At 50.0% G+C, this 16,381-nt stretch overlaps 1 protein-coding gene across 1 annotated transcript; it reads left to right on the forward strand.

The window, feature by feature from the left end:
• The first annotated feature begins 276 nt into the window (after positions 1 to 276).
• NTSR2 (neurotensin receptor 2) lies at positions 277 to 12,320 on the forward strand. Its single transcript, XM_031006674.3, is given in 5 exon segments — positions 277 to 964; positions 8,254 to 8,527; positions 10,362 to 10,452; positions 11,775 to 11,949; positions 11,951 to 12,320. Coding segments are annotated over 5 exon segments (1,233 nt in total). The 5' UTR covers positions 277 to 340; the 3' UTR covers positions 12,020 to 12,320.
• The last annotated feature ends 4,061 nt before the right edge of the window (positions 12,321 to 16,381 follow it).

Consider the following 16,381-nt stretch of genomic DNA (forward strand, 5'->3'; position numbering starts at 1 on the left):
GTCGATAATAAAGTTGCAAAACCAGATTCAGAGAGGTTAAAAAACTTGTCCAAGTTCACAAAGTTCAAAAGTGGTGGAGTTCGGCCCAACTTGGGACTATCAGCCCCTAAAGGAACCCCCTTTCCACCAGCACGCGCTTCCCTGGGTTGAACTGAACCCAGACGTGTGACCGACGCTAACGGGCTGGCACTCGCGGTCCCACGTTGGCTCAGGGACACCCTTTCGGGGGCGTGTCCTCCCAGTTCTAGAGGTTCCCAGAGAAGAGGAGGTGCTCACTAACCAGGCAGCTCGCCCAGACTCCGGGCAGTGAGAGGGAGGGAGCGCCGGCCGCGGGAGCGGGATGGAAACCAGCAGCCCGCGGCCCCCGCGGCCCAGCTCCAACCCGGGGCTAAGCCTGGACGCCCGGCTGGGCGTGGACACTCGCCTCTGGGCCAAGGTGCTGTTCACCGCGCTCTACGCACTAATCTGGGCGCTGGGCGCGGCGGGCAATGCGCTGTCCGTGCACGTGGTGCTGAAGGCGCGGGCCGGGCGCGCGGGGCGCCTGCGCCACCACGTGCTCAGCCTGGCGCTCGCGGGCCTGCTGCTGCTGCTGGTCGGCGTGCCGGTGGAGCTCTACAGCTTCGTGTGGTTCCACTACCCCTGGGTCTTCGGCGACCTAGGCTGCCGCGGCTACTACTTCGTGCGCGAGCTGTGCGCCTACGCCACGGTGCTGAGCGTGGCAGGCCTGAGCGCCGAGCGCTGCCTAGCTGTGTGCCAGCCCCTGCGTGCCCGCAGCCTGCTGACGCCGCGCCGGACCCGGCGGCTGGTGGCGCTCTTGTGGGCCGCCTCGCTCGGCCTCGCCCTGCCCATGGCCGTCATCATGGGGCAGAAGCACGAACTCGAGACGGCGGACGGGGAGCCGGAGCCTGCCTCGCGAGTGTGCACGGTGCTGGTGAGCCGCACCGCGCTCCAAGTCTTTATCCAGGTAAGGGCGTGGAGAGCGGGAGTCGGGGGAGGGGGGGTGGGGGGGCGGTGCTGGGAGGAGGGAACCCTCTCTCCCCGGGGAACAGACATTTTCGACTCTAATGCTCGCCACCACCCAGCAAGTTGGGTCTCGTTGCTCCGTCCCATTTTACTAGAAGGAGGGAGGCGTGGCCAAAGTGAAGCATTGAGAGAAGTCCCGATTTCAATTCAAAATTAACTCCAAAGTCAATGTTCCCACTCTTGCGAGAGTGGTGCTCAGACATTACTGGGCGTAAAGTTGCCTGCAGAGCCTGTGAAAATACGGAGTCCATGACCTACCCAGGTTCCTGCCTCAGTAGCCCGAAGTCTGTGTTCCAACGAGTTCCCCAGACGGCTCTGGAGAGGACCTCCCTGGAGGTAGGGTGGGGACGGGGAAGGCACCCCCAGCCTCTCTTCCAGAGGCCTGATCAGGCTTCTAACCTCATTTGCTGTTACCTTCTCCCTGGCAGCCTTGCCTCCCCCAGGCCACTTGTCCCCCCACACCTCTTGCTCCCACTTTCCCCGAACCCCACACCATGCCCAGCCTCTGGCTTTTAAGTCAAAAGCTCATTCTTCTGCTTTTGATTCCAACACTTCTTATTCCCCAAAGTGCAGCTCTGATCTCACCTCCTCCCCAACTCCAGGGACTCTCCCCTGTCATCTGAATTCTCTCAGCATGTGATGTATTTGCAGCACTTCACAATGCATTTTCTGAAAGTGATGCTCACCTAAGTGTCTGTCTCCATTTCCGCATCATTCTACAAGCCAGTGTCCTCTGGTCGCTTGCTCTAGTCACATTAGACCATGATCTCATGTATCCAGCACATTTGGGGAAGTGGGAAAGGCTGAGAAAGCACAGGCCCCTCCAGGCCCTGCTGGGCCTCCAGGAAACCTAAAGGAACAAAGCAGGGTGGAGCCAGGACCCCTTCTCTGCACACTGGCACACGAGGGTATGTGGGAGAGTTTACTGTGTGAATTCATCAGGGCACATGGATGGTGCAGAGGCTGCTTAGGGGACTCGTCCTAAGCAGTCTCCTAAGCGGCTTCTTAGTGGAACGTCCCCAGGTGAGGCTCCCTCTCATGTTAAGCTGCCTCCTGCAGATGGAAGCCCCGCCTGCCTACACAGTCAAAGGGCCCTCGCTAAAGTCCCCTCTCTCTTCCTATACCCTCTCCTCGTTCCTGAAGATCCCATCTTTGTTCGTGTCTGCTCATCCATCCCCTGGGCAGGGGTAGAAGACTGAAGGGCCTCAGGGAAGGTGTTCACTCACCAACCTGCTTTTCACTCATGACCAAGAGAAATCCATGGAGCAGGCAACGTCTTAAGATTTCGTGGGTGTTCAGTGGAGCCGCTTTGTTTCCATTCAATCTAAACATTGTGGAGGGGAGAGGGACTCTCCATGGCCAGAATCCTTCCAGATCTTGAGCATGCCCCACAGTCCCGCCCCCGGAATCCACAGAGGCCACCGAGTCATCCTCAGAAGTGTACCTCTGTGGAGTGGCTGTCCTGGCAACAGGGCCTTCTCTCCACTGAACTTGTCACCTCTTATTTCTTTAAACAACATCTTCCTCCCCTAGTTCCTTTCTGACAGGCTCAGCCCAGAGATCCCTTGCTCATCACATGGAATCTGCCATGAGCAACTGTCTGCAGTGATTTTCCCGTGGGTCTGGGGGCTCCAATGCGCACCTGGAAGCAGGACACAGGTCTCCCGTGGATGTGGAGTATGGAGGGTGGGATCTGGCCTGGAGAGAGGGAGAGAAGGATGGAGGGACCAAATGCCTAAGGAAAATGTATTTATTTGTTTCTTGTTTATTTTACATGGAACTTCGCATTTAAAAGTTTATAAGGCTCGGTGCAGTAGCTCAAGCCTGTAATCTCAGCACTTTGGGAGGCTAAGGCAGGAGGATCAGTTGAGGCCAGGAGTTCGAGACCAGCCTGGGCAACATAGTGAAACCCTGTCTCTCCTAAAAATAAAATAGTTAGCTGGGCATGGTGGCATGCCTGTAGTCCTAGCTGTTGAGGAGCCTGAGGCAGGAAGATCCCTTGAACCCAGGAGTTTGAGGTTACATTGAGTCATGATTGCATCACTGCACTCCAGCAGGGGTGACAGAGCAAGACCCTGTCTCAAAAAATAAAAATTAAACATTAAAAGTTCATAATCTGTTTCTGAATAAAAAATCTAGCCGTTGTGGAAGGGGAAAGAGGCTGGAGAGGGGTGTAGTCAGAACTCTATGTTGCAAATGATGGAAACAGAACTGGAGGCAACTTCAGCCAAAATAAAAAATTGAAGCAAGGATGTTGGGGCAGACGAGATCTCAGGTCAGAGTCAGGGGCTCAGGGCTCCCAGGAGCCCCTCTCTCTCCTGCTCTTCCCAGACTCAGAAAGAGGCCTCTGGGTGTCTGTGGGTAGGGTTCACATGCCCAGGTCTGTCCACAGGGCAAGAACATGGCTGCTGGCATCCTCTGTGATAATTCAATGAGATCATGTGGAATTGCCCAGAATATTGCAGGTCCTCAACAAACATTCACCTTCTTTCCTTTCCTGCCTTTTCTTCCCACCTGAGGGTTTAACTCCAGCTCTCCCTTCCCAACCTGGTACAGTGCCTGGCTCACAGGAATCAGAATCAGGGCCTTCCACCTGTCCCGTCTTCTCTCCCTCCCTGCCTGCTCTGCCCTTCTCCTTCCCTCCCTCTCCTCACTCATCATCAAGCTCCCTCCTTCCTCCATCCCTGGCCTCTCCTTAATAACTCAGCTCCATTTGCCTTCTCTGGATTTACTTTTTGTTTTGTTTTCTTTTTTTTTTTTTTTTTTGATATGGAGTCTCACTCTGTCACCAGGCTGGAGTGCAGTGGCACATTCTCGGCTTACTGCAACCTCAGCCTCCTGGGTTCAAGTGATTCTCCTGCCTCAGCCTCCCGAGTAGCTGAGACTAAAGGCACGTGCCACCACGCCCAGCTAATTTTTGTATTTTTAGTAGAAATGGGGTTTCACCATGTTGGCCAGGATAGTCTTGATCTCCTGACCTCGTGATCCGCCCATCTCAGCCTCCCAAAGTGCTGGGATTATAGCCATGAGCCACTGCGCCCGGCCTAGATTCACTTTTTGTTTGTTGTTTTTTATTTTATTTTTATTTTATTTTTTGCTTTGAAAACATCTTTACTATTTAAACAAAGTTATATACGTACATTTTTTTAAAATTTGAGCATGAGTAAGCAAAGGGGTGTGAGAGTTTGCTAGGATGAGGAACCCCACAGTAGCTGTCCCTGTGGCCTCTGGGGCAGCAGCTGGAAGGACCGGCAAGGGGAGGATCAGCTGGAGACCCACAACCTCATCTCTCTGCTCTCTTTGCCCAGGAGATCTTCCCAGGCCTCCCCACCACTTTGGCCCACTGCCACTTGGTACCTCAGCTCTACCAAGGGGTATCATCCTCCTTTTGCCACATCGATTCAGGTCCTGCTGTTGCTGCTGGGTAGCAGGATTCCAAGGGCTAAAGCGCCTGTGTGCCTTCCTGCAGTCTTGACCTGGTTTCTTGGCCTCAGAGGCTGTGACCATGGACTGTGACTTTAAACTGAAGCTGTCCAGCAAGTGGGAGCCGCTCGAGGACCTGTTTGAATCTGAGGACTGCAAAGTAGGCTGAGGCACTTGGGGTCGTGTCTACAAAGCCAAGAGGAAAGGTGGTTCCTTCACAAGCTTGAGCACCCACAGGCCCTCCCTCTTCGGAAAGTCTTTCTGTCTCATGCTGACATGGAAGTAGGGCTTCTGTGTGACCTCTGACTTATAATCTAGTGGTGCAGAGCTACTAACAAACAAGAAGCCAGCTCAGTTACCTTGGGGGATAGTGAAGTCATCATCACCTCCCATCCTACATGCAGTTTGCTGCCTGCATGACCACTGGGAGTTGCATAGGTTATGTAGAACCTGCCAATATTTTAACTATGAGTAAAGATCCTGAGTAAAGACGAGTCAAAATCACTGATATGAGTGGCACTCTATTTTTTTGTTCACCTTTGAAGCCTTGGGCAGATCTGGATCTAGCAGCTGCAACATTCCGAGTCCCAGAGCTACTTATTGAGGCAAGACATTATTCCAGAGCTGCTGATACATGGGCTATAGTGTGTGTATTTGCAGAACTACTAATGTCAGAACCAATATTTTTTATCATCCACACTAGTAACCTTTAGCCCCATGACAAGCCAGCACTAAGCACAGAGCAGCAGGTACAGGAATCTACCTCCCAGCTGCCTGCACGTGGTCCCCAGCTGCAGCAGAAGAGCCAGCGCATTGCTGCTCAGACCTGGCTGTGCAGTTCTCTGCTGAGGCCTGGCGTGGCTGTGACAATGAACCATATTTCCACAATGCCTGGGAGCCGGGTTCCATCACTTGTCACAGTCCGGAGTAGTGACTTCCAGGCTGTTCCTAACTGGGAGACAAGCTTGAAAAAAAAAAAAACGAAAACCAGTGCCAAAGTGCCAAGCAATGTCTGTGTTTTGAATATGCTGCTCACATAGTTTCCTTGACATGGTTCAACCTGGCCAGGGCAATGAAGCTGTGAAATGAATTCTGTCAGTCTAACTAACAGCATCTTTTGACAAATAGTGCATTTAAAAATGTTTCACTTGAAACATACAGTGTATGTTAACACAACAAAATAACCAGACTCAAATTAGGATTATTTTGATTCTAATATTTTATCAGTGAGTTGATTCACTGTTCATATTAACCAGTGTTTTTTTGGTCCAAGAAAATTGCTTACAGTTTTTGAAAGTACGAAAAACTATAGTTTTCCCAGAAAGATTTTAAAACTCCCAGAGATTAATTACTAATGTATAAATATATTTTTAATTTTGATCTTTGTCTTGACTGGTATTAAAGCTACAAATTGAGAGTAATTAAGTATGTCATTACTGATATAAACCTGTTTGGTTCCCCAACAAACTAAATTGATGGTCACAGGTAGTGTTTGATTTTTCCCTCAGTGTTGCTGATTTGTGAGCAAGCATTAAGATAAAAAGGCATGAATGATAACTCCATAAAAAGGCACAGGGTCCAATTCAGATAGTTCATACTGATTTTAAAGTGGTATTAAATATCATTCAGTTAGTCCAGGCACAGTGGCTCACACCTGTAATCCCAGCACTTTGCAAAGCCAAGGTGGGCAGATTGCTTGAGCTCAGGAGTTCAGGACCAGCCTGGGCAGCATAGTGAGAACCCCATCTCTACAAAAAATACAAAAATTAGCCAGGCGTCGTGGCACATGCATGTAGTCCCAGCTACTCGGGAGGCTGAGGTGGGAGGATCACTTGAGCCCAGGAGGCAGAGGTTGCAGTAAGTTGTGATTGCACTACCACACTCTAGTCTGGGCGACCTCGTCTCAAAAAAAAAAAAAAAATGCTCAGTGTTTAAAATGTTTGCTAAGGGAAAGGTGGAAGGGAGCCTTAGAACTGATGAGGGGAAACCCTAGAACACATTGATTTTGAATTTTTAAAAGTAAACATTTAAAACACAGGGTATTATATAAATAAATTCATTTTTCTAAGTCACATAGTATCAATGATGATAACCCAAGGTGTGTGATGAAAAACAGCAGTCCCATCATTCTCCATACTCTGATTCATTTCTCTGTTTCTCTAGTTGAGAGGCAAATACCATGTGTTCTTGTCGCTTGTCCTCTTTGCCTCCATATTTCTAAAGAGCATACTAGCTTTCTGTTTTAAATTGTATCCACTGTCTTATATCTACAGAAAACGAGCATTTCACTCTCCCACATTCCTATCCCTGCCTTCTGTCACCATCACCTCAACACACACTGGCCCCATCCTCCTTCCAGTGTAATTCTATCCCTGTGCTGGGTTAAATTTATGTTCAGTATTTATGGAATTGTGACTATGTAAACATTCTTCAAAGATGACCCATGTGCTGTATTTTCTTTCTAATCCAAGGACTTTTGTTTTCTTTGCAGTTAATAATGTATGGCCTTTTTTTTCATTTGCATAGTTTTTTAAGTACCTATTTGTAGTTCATTTTCATCTTCTCCATCACAAGCGTAAATGCCCTTTCAATATGTTCTGATCCATTAGATAATCTACCAGTTTCATCTTTTATTTTTCAGTTCTCCCTGGAGCTCTCTGGTCTCCTGCTCCAGTCCCACTGGTTGCTCTCTGGTGCACAGGGGGACCATAGGGAAGTCTCATCTGCACGGGGGCCCCCTGGGAGCTCCCTTCCATCACTCAGTGGGTCCTCTGTAGGATACCCCATTTTGAATGACAGGTCTTCTTCTTTATTGGCTCATAACCTTATTTGTCTAGAACATATTCTTTTAATCTCCTGAGACCTGAGGAAGGGTCCATAGAGGGTAAAAAAAAATTGAGAATTTGCATGTCAAAAATTGTTTTCTTTTATCCTTATGTTTGTCATAATATGGCTGGTTATAAATTCTAAGATGGAAGCCATTTTTCTCACAAATTGTAAAGCACTGCTCATGATTTTCTAGCTTCCACCATTGCTTTTAAGAAGTGAATGTCATTCTGGTTTTCCATCCTATCTATGTGACCTGTTTTATCTGTCTGGAAGCTTTCAAGATCTTCTCTTTATACCTAAGATGCTAAATGTCATAAGAATGAGACTTGCTATGACTCTATTTCCATCCATTCTTCTGGGCACCCGGGCAGCCTTTCAGTCTAGAAGCTCAGATTCCTCAACTTTGGGAAAATTTTCTTGAGTGCATTTTTTTTTTTTGAGATGGAGTCTCGCTCTGTCGCCCAGGCTGGAGTGCAGTGGCACGATCTCCGCTCACTGCAAGCTCCGCCTCCTGGGTTCACACCATTCTCCTGCCTCAGCCTCCCGAGTAGCTGGGACTACAGGCGCCCACCACCACACCCAGCTAATTTTTTGTATTTTTAGTAGAGACAGGGTTTCACCATGTTAGCCAGGATGGTCTCGATCTCCTGACCTCGTGATCCGCCCGCCTCGGCCTCCCAAAGTGCTGGGATTACAGGCGTGAGCCACCATGCCCGGCTTGAATGCATTTTTAAATAAAATTTCCTCCCCTCTGTTTTCTCTATTTTTTTTCTTCCTGGAACCCCTATTATGAACATCCTACACTAATCCAAAATTTTATTTTCTCTCTCCTCACTTTTTGAGAACTTTCTCAACCTTATCTTCTAACCCTTCTGCTGCTCCTTCTGCTGATGCAGATTCCGGGCCTGGGGCACAGCCAGATGGCGAGGGCCGCAGGGCCCTGGCGCTGCCCCATAGCCCTTGGCATTACCTCCACAGGTGAATGTGCTGGTGTCCTTCGTGCTCCCCTTGGCACTAACTGCTTTCCTGAATGGGGTCACAGTGAGCCACCTGCTGGCCCTCTGCTCCCAAGTGCCGTCCACTTCTACCCCGGGCAGCTCCACCCCCAGCCGCCTGGAGCTGCTGAGTGAGGAGGGTCTCCTCAGCTTCATCGTATGGAAGAAGACCTTTATCCAGGGAGGCCAGGTCAGCCTGGTGAGACATAAAGACGTGCGCCGGATCCGCAGCCTCCAGCGCAGCGTCCAGGTTCTCAGTTAAGTCCTCTGTAACATCACCCCAGAAGATAGGGGCCCAGGTTCCAGGGCTGCCTCCACCAATCCCTGGCCGGGTGACCTCAGCAAGTCACTACCTCTCTCAAGGCTTCCTTTACCCTATGCCCCAGGGGAACTGTATAACCAACAGACTTCCTGTAGGGTTCGGTGCAATAATTAAAAGAAAGAATAGGAATTCTGTACATGAAGCCTCCGATCTGCTCCAGGGAATAGCACACACAGGCAAACAGAGACCTGACCACTTTTCAGTGAGTCTGGCGGTGTGGATGAACATGAGGAGCAGTCATGGTTAAAGACTGCGGCTGCAAATTGTGGACTCTCAGATGGGCTGAGTACCTAAATCCAGTTCCCTTCAAACTCCATTTTCCCTCCTACAACACTGATCTGTTTGCTTTCTTGTTTTGTAAGTCTCTGGGAAAATTTGGCCTTGTAAGAGAAACTCCAAAAGGCACAGGAGAGCAGAGGTCTCTCCAAGCACCCACAATAACCCAGGCACTAGCTAGGGTATGGAAGGATGAAGTACAAGACAGGGCCTCTGCTGTCATCAATGTCACAGTCTTGTGTATGGACAGAGATGCAAGAGCTAAGTGCAATGTGATGTGATAAGTAACACAAAGTCAGCACATGAAGGTGTCAGACTTCATTTTATGGATGATGGTCAGTCATTGAAAAAGTTGATGTCCATGAGTGACGGGAGATTTGCTTTTGAGACCTATTGCGCTCAGCTCTTTGGAGAATGGGCTAAACGGTGCCTCTCAAACTTCAGTGTGCGTTAAGAATGATCTGGAGAGTTGTAAAATGCAAGCCGCCGGGCCCAAGATTCTGCATTTCTACCAGGCTTCTCACTGATGTTGACACTGCTGGTCCAGGGGCTACCCTGGGCTAGATGATGGCTTTGCCAGTCAGAGCAGAGTAGAAGCAGGAGAGGGAAGGGGTGGGAGGTTGGGAAACTCGTCATAGTCCAGTGCAGAGGCGGTAAGAGTCTCTTAGGGAGGTAGCAGTGAGAGCAGGGAAAGCACACAGAGGAGAGATGCTAAGAAGGAACTTTTCAATAGACTGGATATAGAAAGGAACAGAAAAATAGGAGTCTCTGGCTTATGGCTTGAGTGCCAGATGAATGGCAGTGCTGTAAATTAACCAGAGAAAGGAGTAAAGGAGCAAGAGGCTTTCTAAGACAAGAAAGACACAAGTTCATTTTTTTTTCTTTTTGAGATGGAGTCTTGCTCTGTCACCCAGGCTGAAGTGCAATGGCGTGGTCTCAGCTCACTGCAACCTCCTCCTTCCAGGTTCAAGCAATTCTCCTGCCTCAGCCTCCCAAGTAGCTGGGATTACAGGCACCTGCCACCATGCCTGGCTAATTTTCATCCTGTTAGCCAGGCTGGTCTCAAACACCTGACCTCAACTGATCCACCTGCCTCCGCTTCCCAAAGTGCTGGGATTACAGGCATGAGCCACCGTGCCTGGCCCAAGAAAGACACAGTTCTGTTGTACATGCAGATAGATAACCTGGTAGGGATATCTAGCCCTGGGTTGGGAATATATTCTAGTGGCCAGGAGGTCCTAGAAGCATGCTGTGTCCTGGTCATGGCCAGAGTGGACATTTACCCAGAGAACAGGATCACATGAGGTTTGAGAAGAGATTCAGGTTGGGATATATCAGATAACCTCAACGCCTCCTTCCAACCCTTGACTCCAGGACCAAGTTAGAGGGAAATGCTGCTATCCCCTCGGGCATCAGCCTCCCTTTGCAATGGTGTAACTGAGAATGTGTTTGCTTTCTCCTGGCGCTGTCTCTCCCTTTCCAATGCTCTGCAGGAGCCATCGTTGTCATGTATGTCATCTGCTGGCTGCCGTACCACGCCCGCAGGCTCATGTACTGCTACGTACCTGATGATGCATGGACTGAGTGAGTGTGGCAGAAGGACCCTAGCACACAGGGAGGGGGCCCAACTGGGCTGGGCCTGGGGTCTCCATTGCTCTCCAGAGGGACCCTCCATTGCTGGGTCCTCTGGAATCCTGGACCGCATTCCACCTGGTCCCGTGCAGTCTGTGCCTTGAAATCTCCCAGCCAGGGATGGGGAACAGAACATTGTATCTGACCTGGTAAGGCCGTGTGCGTGAGAGGCCTAGCCAAGACTGTGGGATTCTCACTACAGGAGAAAGAGAAGCCTCAGCCTGAGAAGAGGGAGCACGGGCCATGCTTCTGAGGCTTCCTCTCTCTCTCCTTCCTCTCCTATTCCAAGGAGAGTGTGAGGAAGACACAAAGCTGCCACCCCAGGAGCTAACAAAGGTCCCCTCGGCAGAGACCAAGACATGCACCCCCTTTTATGACATGGTTGGAGAAGATGAGAGAATTCATAATCTGCCTTTCAGAAATCACTGTGCCCCAATCATAAGTGGGAATCAAACATCCAAAAGAATCGAGGTCCCAGGAAGCATCCACAGAAAGACCCATGTGACAGATGCCTCCTCCTCAGGAGCCACCAGCACCCCTTACACTTGCGCGGGCAACATGAGCTCGTGCCAAGCGCTTCCCACTGCAGAGAACCTGCAAGGAGTGCGGCTCCTCAGAAGGACCTTCGGCTCTTAGTGCAGCCACATCTCCTGACCACACGCAGCAGCCCGGGGCACCCGGGGCCTCAGTGGCTGGACAGATGGCCCCCTGTCAGTCAGCAGTGTCACCTTACCATGAGGTGACCAGGAACCACAGCCAGGGATGGCAGATCATAGAGGCTGGGTGGAGGGCGTCAGCTGCTGGTGACGAAACATTTATGGAATTTACATTGTGCTTCCTGGCTGGGCACGGTGGCTCATGCCTGTAATCTCAGCACTTTGGGAGGCTAAGGCAGGTGGATCACCTGAGGTCAGGAGTTCAAGACCAGTCTGGCCAACATGGTGAAACCGCATCTCTACTAAAAATACAAAAATTGGCTGGGCATGGTGGTGTGCGCCTGTAGTCCCAGCTATTCAGGACTGTAGGCAGGAGAATTGCTTGAGCCCAGAAGGTGGAGGTTGCAGTGAGCCATGCCATTGCACTCCAGCCTGGGAGACAGAGCAAGACTCTGTCTCAAAAACAAACAAACAAACAAACAAAAACACTGTGCTTCCTGATAGCAGAAAATAGGCTTTGTCATGCAGCCCTCTGGAGGAGAGGCATTCTCCAGTGGGAAGTGGACACTGTGAGGAGGTGACACGTCCTCTAACCAGGCTTCCGGGTTTCTCTTGCAGCCCACTGTACAATTTCTACCACTACTTCTACATGGTGACCAACACACTTTTCTACGTCAGCTCAGCTGTGACTCCTCTTCTCTACAACGCCGTGTCCTCCTCCTTCAGAAAACTCTTCCTGGAAGCCGTCAGCTCCCTGTGTGGAGAGCACCACCCCATGAAGCGGTTACCCCCTGAAGCCCCAGAGTCCCACCCTAATGGATACAGCTTCAGGCTTTGGGGATCCCCCAGAAACCCGGACCTGAATGTAATGCAAGAATGAACAGAACAAGCAAAATGACCAGCTGCTTAGTCACCTGGCAAAGCAGGTGAGCAACCTTATCACTAATCATTCAAGCTTCGCAGCCAGGGCGACTTCTATCAACCCCAGCTCTGCTGAGAACCATCAAGCGCAGGGAAGCCACGTGACCCCTCCTAGCCTCAGGCTCCCTCATCTCTGTAGTGGAGATAAAGAGCAGCACCCATCTCTTAGTGTTGTCTGAGACTAAAGTGCTTAGCACAGAGCCTGGTGCGTAGTAGATGCTCAATAAATTTTTGCTGGCACGATTTCTGTTGTTACTGTTGTTGCACGGCTATCATCATTGCTTTCCTGCTGTCCTGAAAGCCCACAACACTCTTCTGTAGTTTTATGCTCAGGTGTCCTATAAATTTCCTCAAATGACAAATCAGCAGTGCCCCAAAAGCTGACCAAATCGGTGCCTCACATGAGCTGTAGTAAGATTCTCCATTCTCTCCCAGGCAGGGAGCAGCTGTTGACACTGACAGCAGCTTCTGCAGACTCTGGAAAGCCAGTGGGCTGCTGGCGTCCCCTCCTGCCTCTGGCCAAGCCAGCCCATGTGGCTTGCCGGGAAACGGCCATGCACACTCTGCCACGAGGCACATGCAGCCCAGTTATGCTCTGGCCAGCACAATGCTGGACAAGAGTTGAATCTTAATTCTCTTCATCAGGGCAGGCTCTGCCCATTTGACAGCAGGCCTCAGTCCCTGCACTGCCCGCACAGGCCAGGCCCACTTTCTACCGCCAGCCTTGCACCTGGAGGCGGTAAGGCTGAGGCCAGGGGAGCAATGGTGCTTTTCCCTGAGTGCAGAGGACGCAGTGGCAAAAGACAGGGGAGGGTACCGGCCTGTGAGGGGAGGAGGAGAGAGATGGGTGCAGGACACAGCACCAAGGAGAGGTTCGTTTTGATGAACTGCGTCAACGCTTCCCTAGACTCTGTTCACCTCCTGACCCGTCCACCACCCCCTACTCCCATGATGAACGCTACACACACTCATCACACACACATCACACAGGCATCCATCACACAAGTATGCACAGACTCATCACATGCAGACATACCACAAACACACGGCACATGCACTCTTGTCACACCTCACGTGCACACATGTCACATACACACTCATTACACCTACAGCACATATCAGATGCACCTCACACACACCACATGTAAACTCATCACATGCATACGTGTCATATGCACACACTCCTGGGCTGGTACACTGAGACGAGCCGGCAGTGGCTTCTGCACAACTCGGAGGTGACTGTTCTCCAGACCCCAGCCCCAGAACCCCTGAGAAGAGGCCAGAGGTGACGACCATACCCCCTTCACGAAGCCATCCCGGGCTAGGAACACCACGGGTACCCACACGTGGGCCTCGTCGGGCGAGGACATGCCACCTGGAAAGGAGGAGCGACAGCAGCTCTGGCGTGGGGACCCCTAGAGAGGGCGGCTCTGACGGGCAGGCCACGGACTCACTGTGTTCATGGAGGAAGAAGGAGCTTCAGACCCGCACCGGGAAGGGTGAGGCCCAACACGCCCGGCCCCGCAGCCGGTGATGGTGCAACCTCCGTTTAAGCCGCGGCTTCGGAGGCCCTGGGTCAAGGCTGTGGCTGCGGCTCCCCAGCCAACGCTCCAGAGAGGTCCAGGAAGCAGGAAAGCCAAGAAGCAGCTCCCAGTCCAAACGCAGATAAGACGGCGCCGGAAGCAGGCTCGGGCGAGGTCCGGGGCGTGGGCCGGGAGAGCAGGTTCCTCGACCTCATCACTGGGAGCAGGGGAACCCTGGGCAGGTTCAACTGCCTGAGTCTGTGTCTTCATCCGCGAAACTGGTGGGGGCAGAAAGTTCTTAAGCTATTTAAAAACAGTAATTCAGGTCAGCAAGAATGGATCTGAATTTGAAGCAATTTGTAATCTTCATTTATCTCTTTTGCTTGTGTGTGTGAGTGTGTGTGTGTATGTGTGTGTGTGTGTCTACAGAAATGTTAATGCGCTTGATTTGGGGTATTCTCCCAAGACCCTGCTAAGGGTGTTATGTAATGTATGGCATATATCCCATGTTACTTTTCTCAAACATGGAAAACCCAAATTGAAAAATACATCTGGCCCCAAGGGTTTCAGATAAGGGACTGTGGATCTGTAGTACCTAATAATAAGTTTATAATAATTAAATAAGATAAGGAATGTTAAGCTCCTACCACAGTGCCTGGCATATAGTAAATGCTCAATAAATGCTAGTTGTCATTATTGTCGTCATCATCATCCTAGACCCCAAACTGGGTAAAACCTGGTAGTGTCCCTTCGAAAAGATTATATGAATGAGGGACACTTTTTCTGCTACATGTTACCAAAGTATAGTAAGAAGCAAGAGAAACAAAATGTAAAGAATAGACTGAGAAACATAGATGAGCTACTTTATATATTATCCAAAATTTTCATGCAAATCATTAGGCAAAACACCAGGACCCCAAAGGCCAAGAAACACACAAGAGGAAAATGCTCAGCCTCAATAGTTCCTGGAGAAATGGCAGCCCAAACAATAATACGTGACATTTTATGGGCAATGTATTAACAAAAAATGTCGATGACCAGAACAAATATTGGGTGACCTCAGTGTGCGCCTGTCTTAGAGGGAGAAGAAACTGAATAACCTTCTTGGAAAGCAAATTGGCAATATATTTTGAAAGCCATAAAGTGCTCAGAAACTTAGACCCTGTAATTCAACTCCTGGATATTTACTTTGATAAAATTTGCTAAAGAAGAAAAGGCCTCTCTGTGTGCACACAGAGTTATTGCAACATTCTTCATTTGGGCCTTTACGAGCAGGCACTGGTTCAACAACATAAATCTCTTATGCTGCCTAATCTTCACAGCAGCCACTACAGTAAAAACTGTTCTTACCATCACCATTTCACATATGGGGCAACGGAAGCAAAGACAAGCTAAGCAAGGTTCTTCTCCTGCTACTTGGTAACTCGAGGAGTAGAGCCCAGGCTTGGGAGTTGGGAGCCAGTGCTCAGCCTCTACATCATGCTGCTGCCCAGGAGCTGGATGGCAAAAGATGTCAACAGGCTGGATGCCATGGCTCATGCCTGAAATCTCAGCAATTTGGGAGGATGAAGCAGGTGGATCACTTGAGGCCAGGAGTTTAAGACCAGCCTGCGCAACGTGGCGAGACCCTGCCTGTATAAAAAATACAAAAAATTAGCCAGGCGTGGTGGTGCACACCTGCAGTCCCAGCTACTCCATAGGCTGAGGTGGGAGAATCACCTGAGCCTGGGAGGTTGAGGCTGCAGCAAGCTGTAATTGCACTGCTGCACTCCAGCCTGGGCGACAGAGTGAGATCCTATCTCAAAAAAGAAAGACGACAAGAGATTCGAGGACCAACATTATGGAGCTGAGTGAATCACAGTGCCCTTGTTCAATCAAATCCCAATTATTAGGTCATCCTTAACAAATATAAATTATAAAGTTTATTTAGCAACATAAGCATATTCTGATTATATGACTAGGAAAGAAAACAAGACAAATTAAGATATTATGTACACATCACACAGATACAGAGAAAAGGTCAGAATGAAGCACTTAAAAATAAAAGTGGGGGCTTTGCTAAAGAGGTATGAGTGACCCCAGAACAGTACTAGTGGCTGTCCTCTTCATCACACCATCCAGGCACAATAATTTGGGGGCACGCAGCAGACGCAGAAACATATGGAGAAAAAAGAACCACTAAACCAGTTTTCTTTCATGTGTTGACATAATATTGTTTGTATAATCTTGAGATAACAAATTGCAGATAGGAATTTCATTCCCCTGATGTTGTCCCAGGTGGTAACACTGAGCCTTGATTAAAGAGACAGGAGCCTGGGGTCAGCCGGGCCCAGGGATGAGTACTTAAACAAATCCCTTGACTTCCTTGGGCCTTGTTTCCACTTCTGTAAAGTAGGCGTCATCACAACAACCTGCTGGGGTTTTTTTTGGTTTTGTTTTGTTGTTGTTGTTGTTGTTGTTTGAGACGGAGTCTCACTGTGTTGCCCAGGCTGGAGTGCAGTGGCGCGATCTCGGCTCACTGCAAGCTCCACCTCCCGGGTTCACACCATTCTCCCGCCTCAGCCTCCCAAGTAGCTGGGACTACAGGTGCCTGCTGCCACGCCCAGCTAATTTTTTGTATTTTTAGCAGAGACGGGGTTTCACTGTGTCAGCCAGAATGGTCTCGATCTCCCGACCTTGTGATCCGCCCGCCTTGGCCTCCCAAAGTGCTGGGATTACAGGCATGAGCCACTGCGCCCAGCCAACTATCTGCTGGGTTTTAAGAATCAACTGGTATCAGGA

The sequence above is a fragment of the Gorilla gorilla genome, chromosome 12 (assembly GCF_029281585.2).
Source record: "Gorilla gorilla gorilla isolate KB3781 chromosome 12, NHGRI_mGorGor1-v2.1_pri, whole genome shotgun sequence".
NCBI classification, from domain to species: Eukaryota; Metazoa; Chordata; class Mammalia; order Primates; family Hominidae; genus Gorilla; species Gorilla gorilla.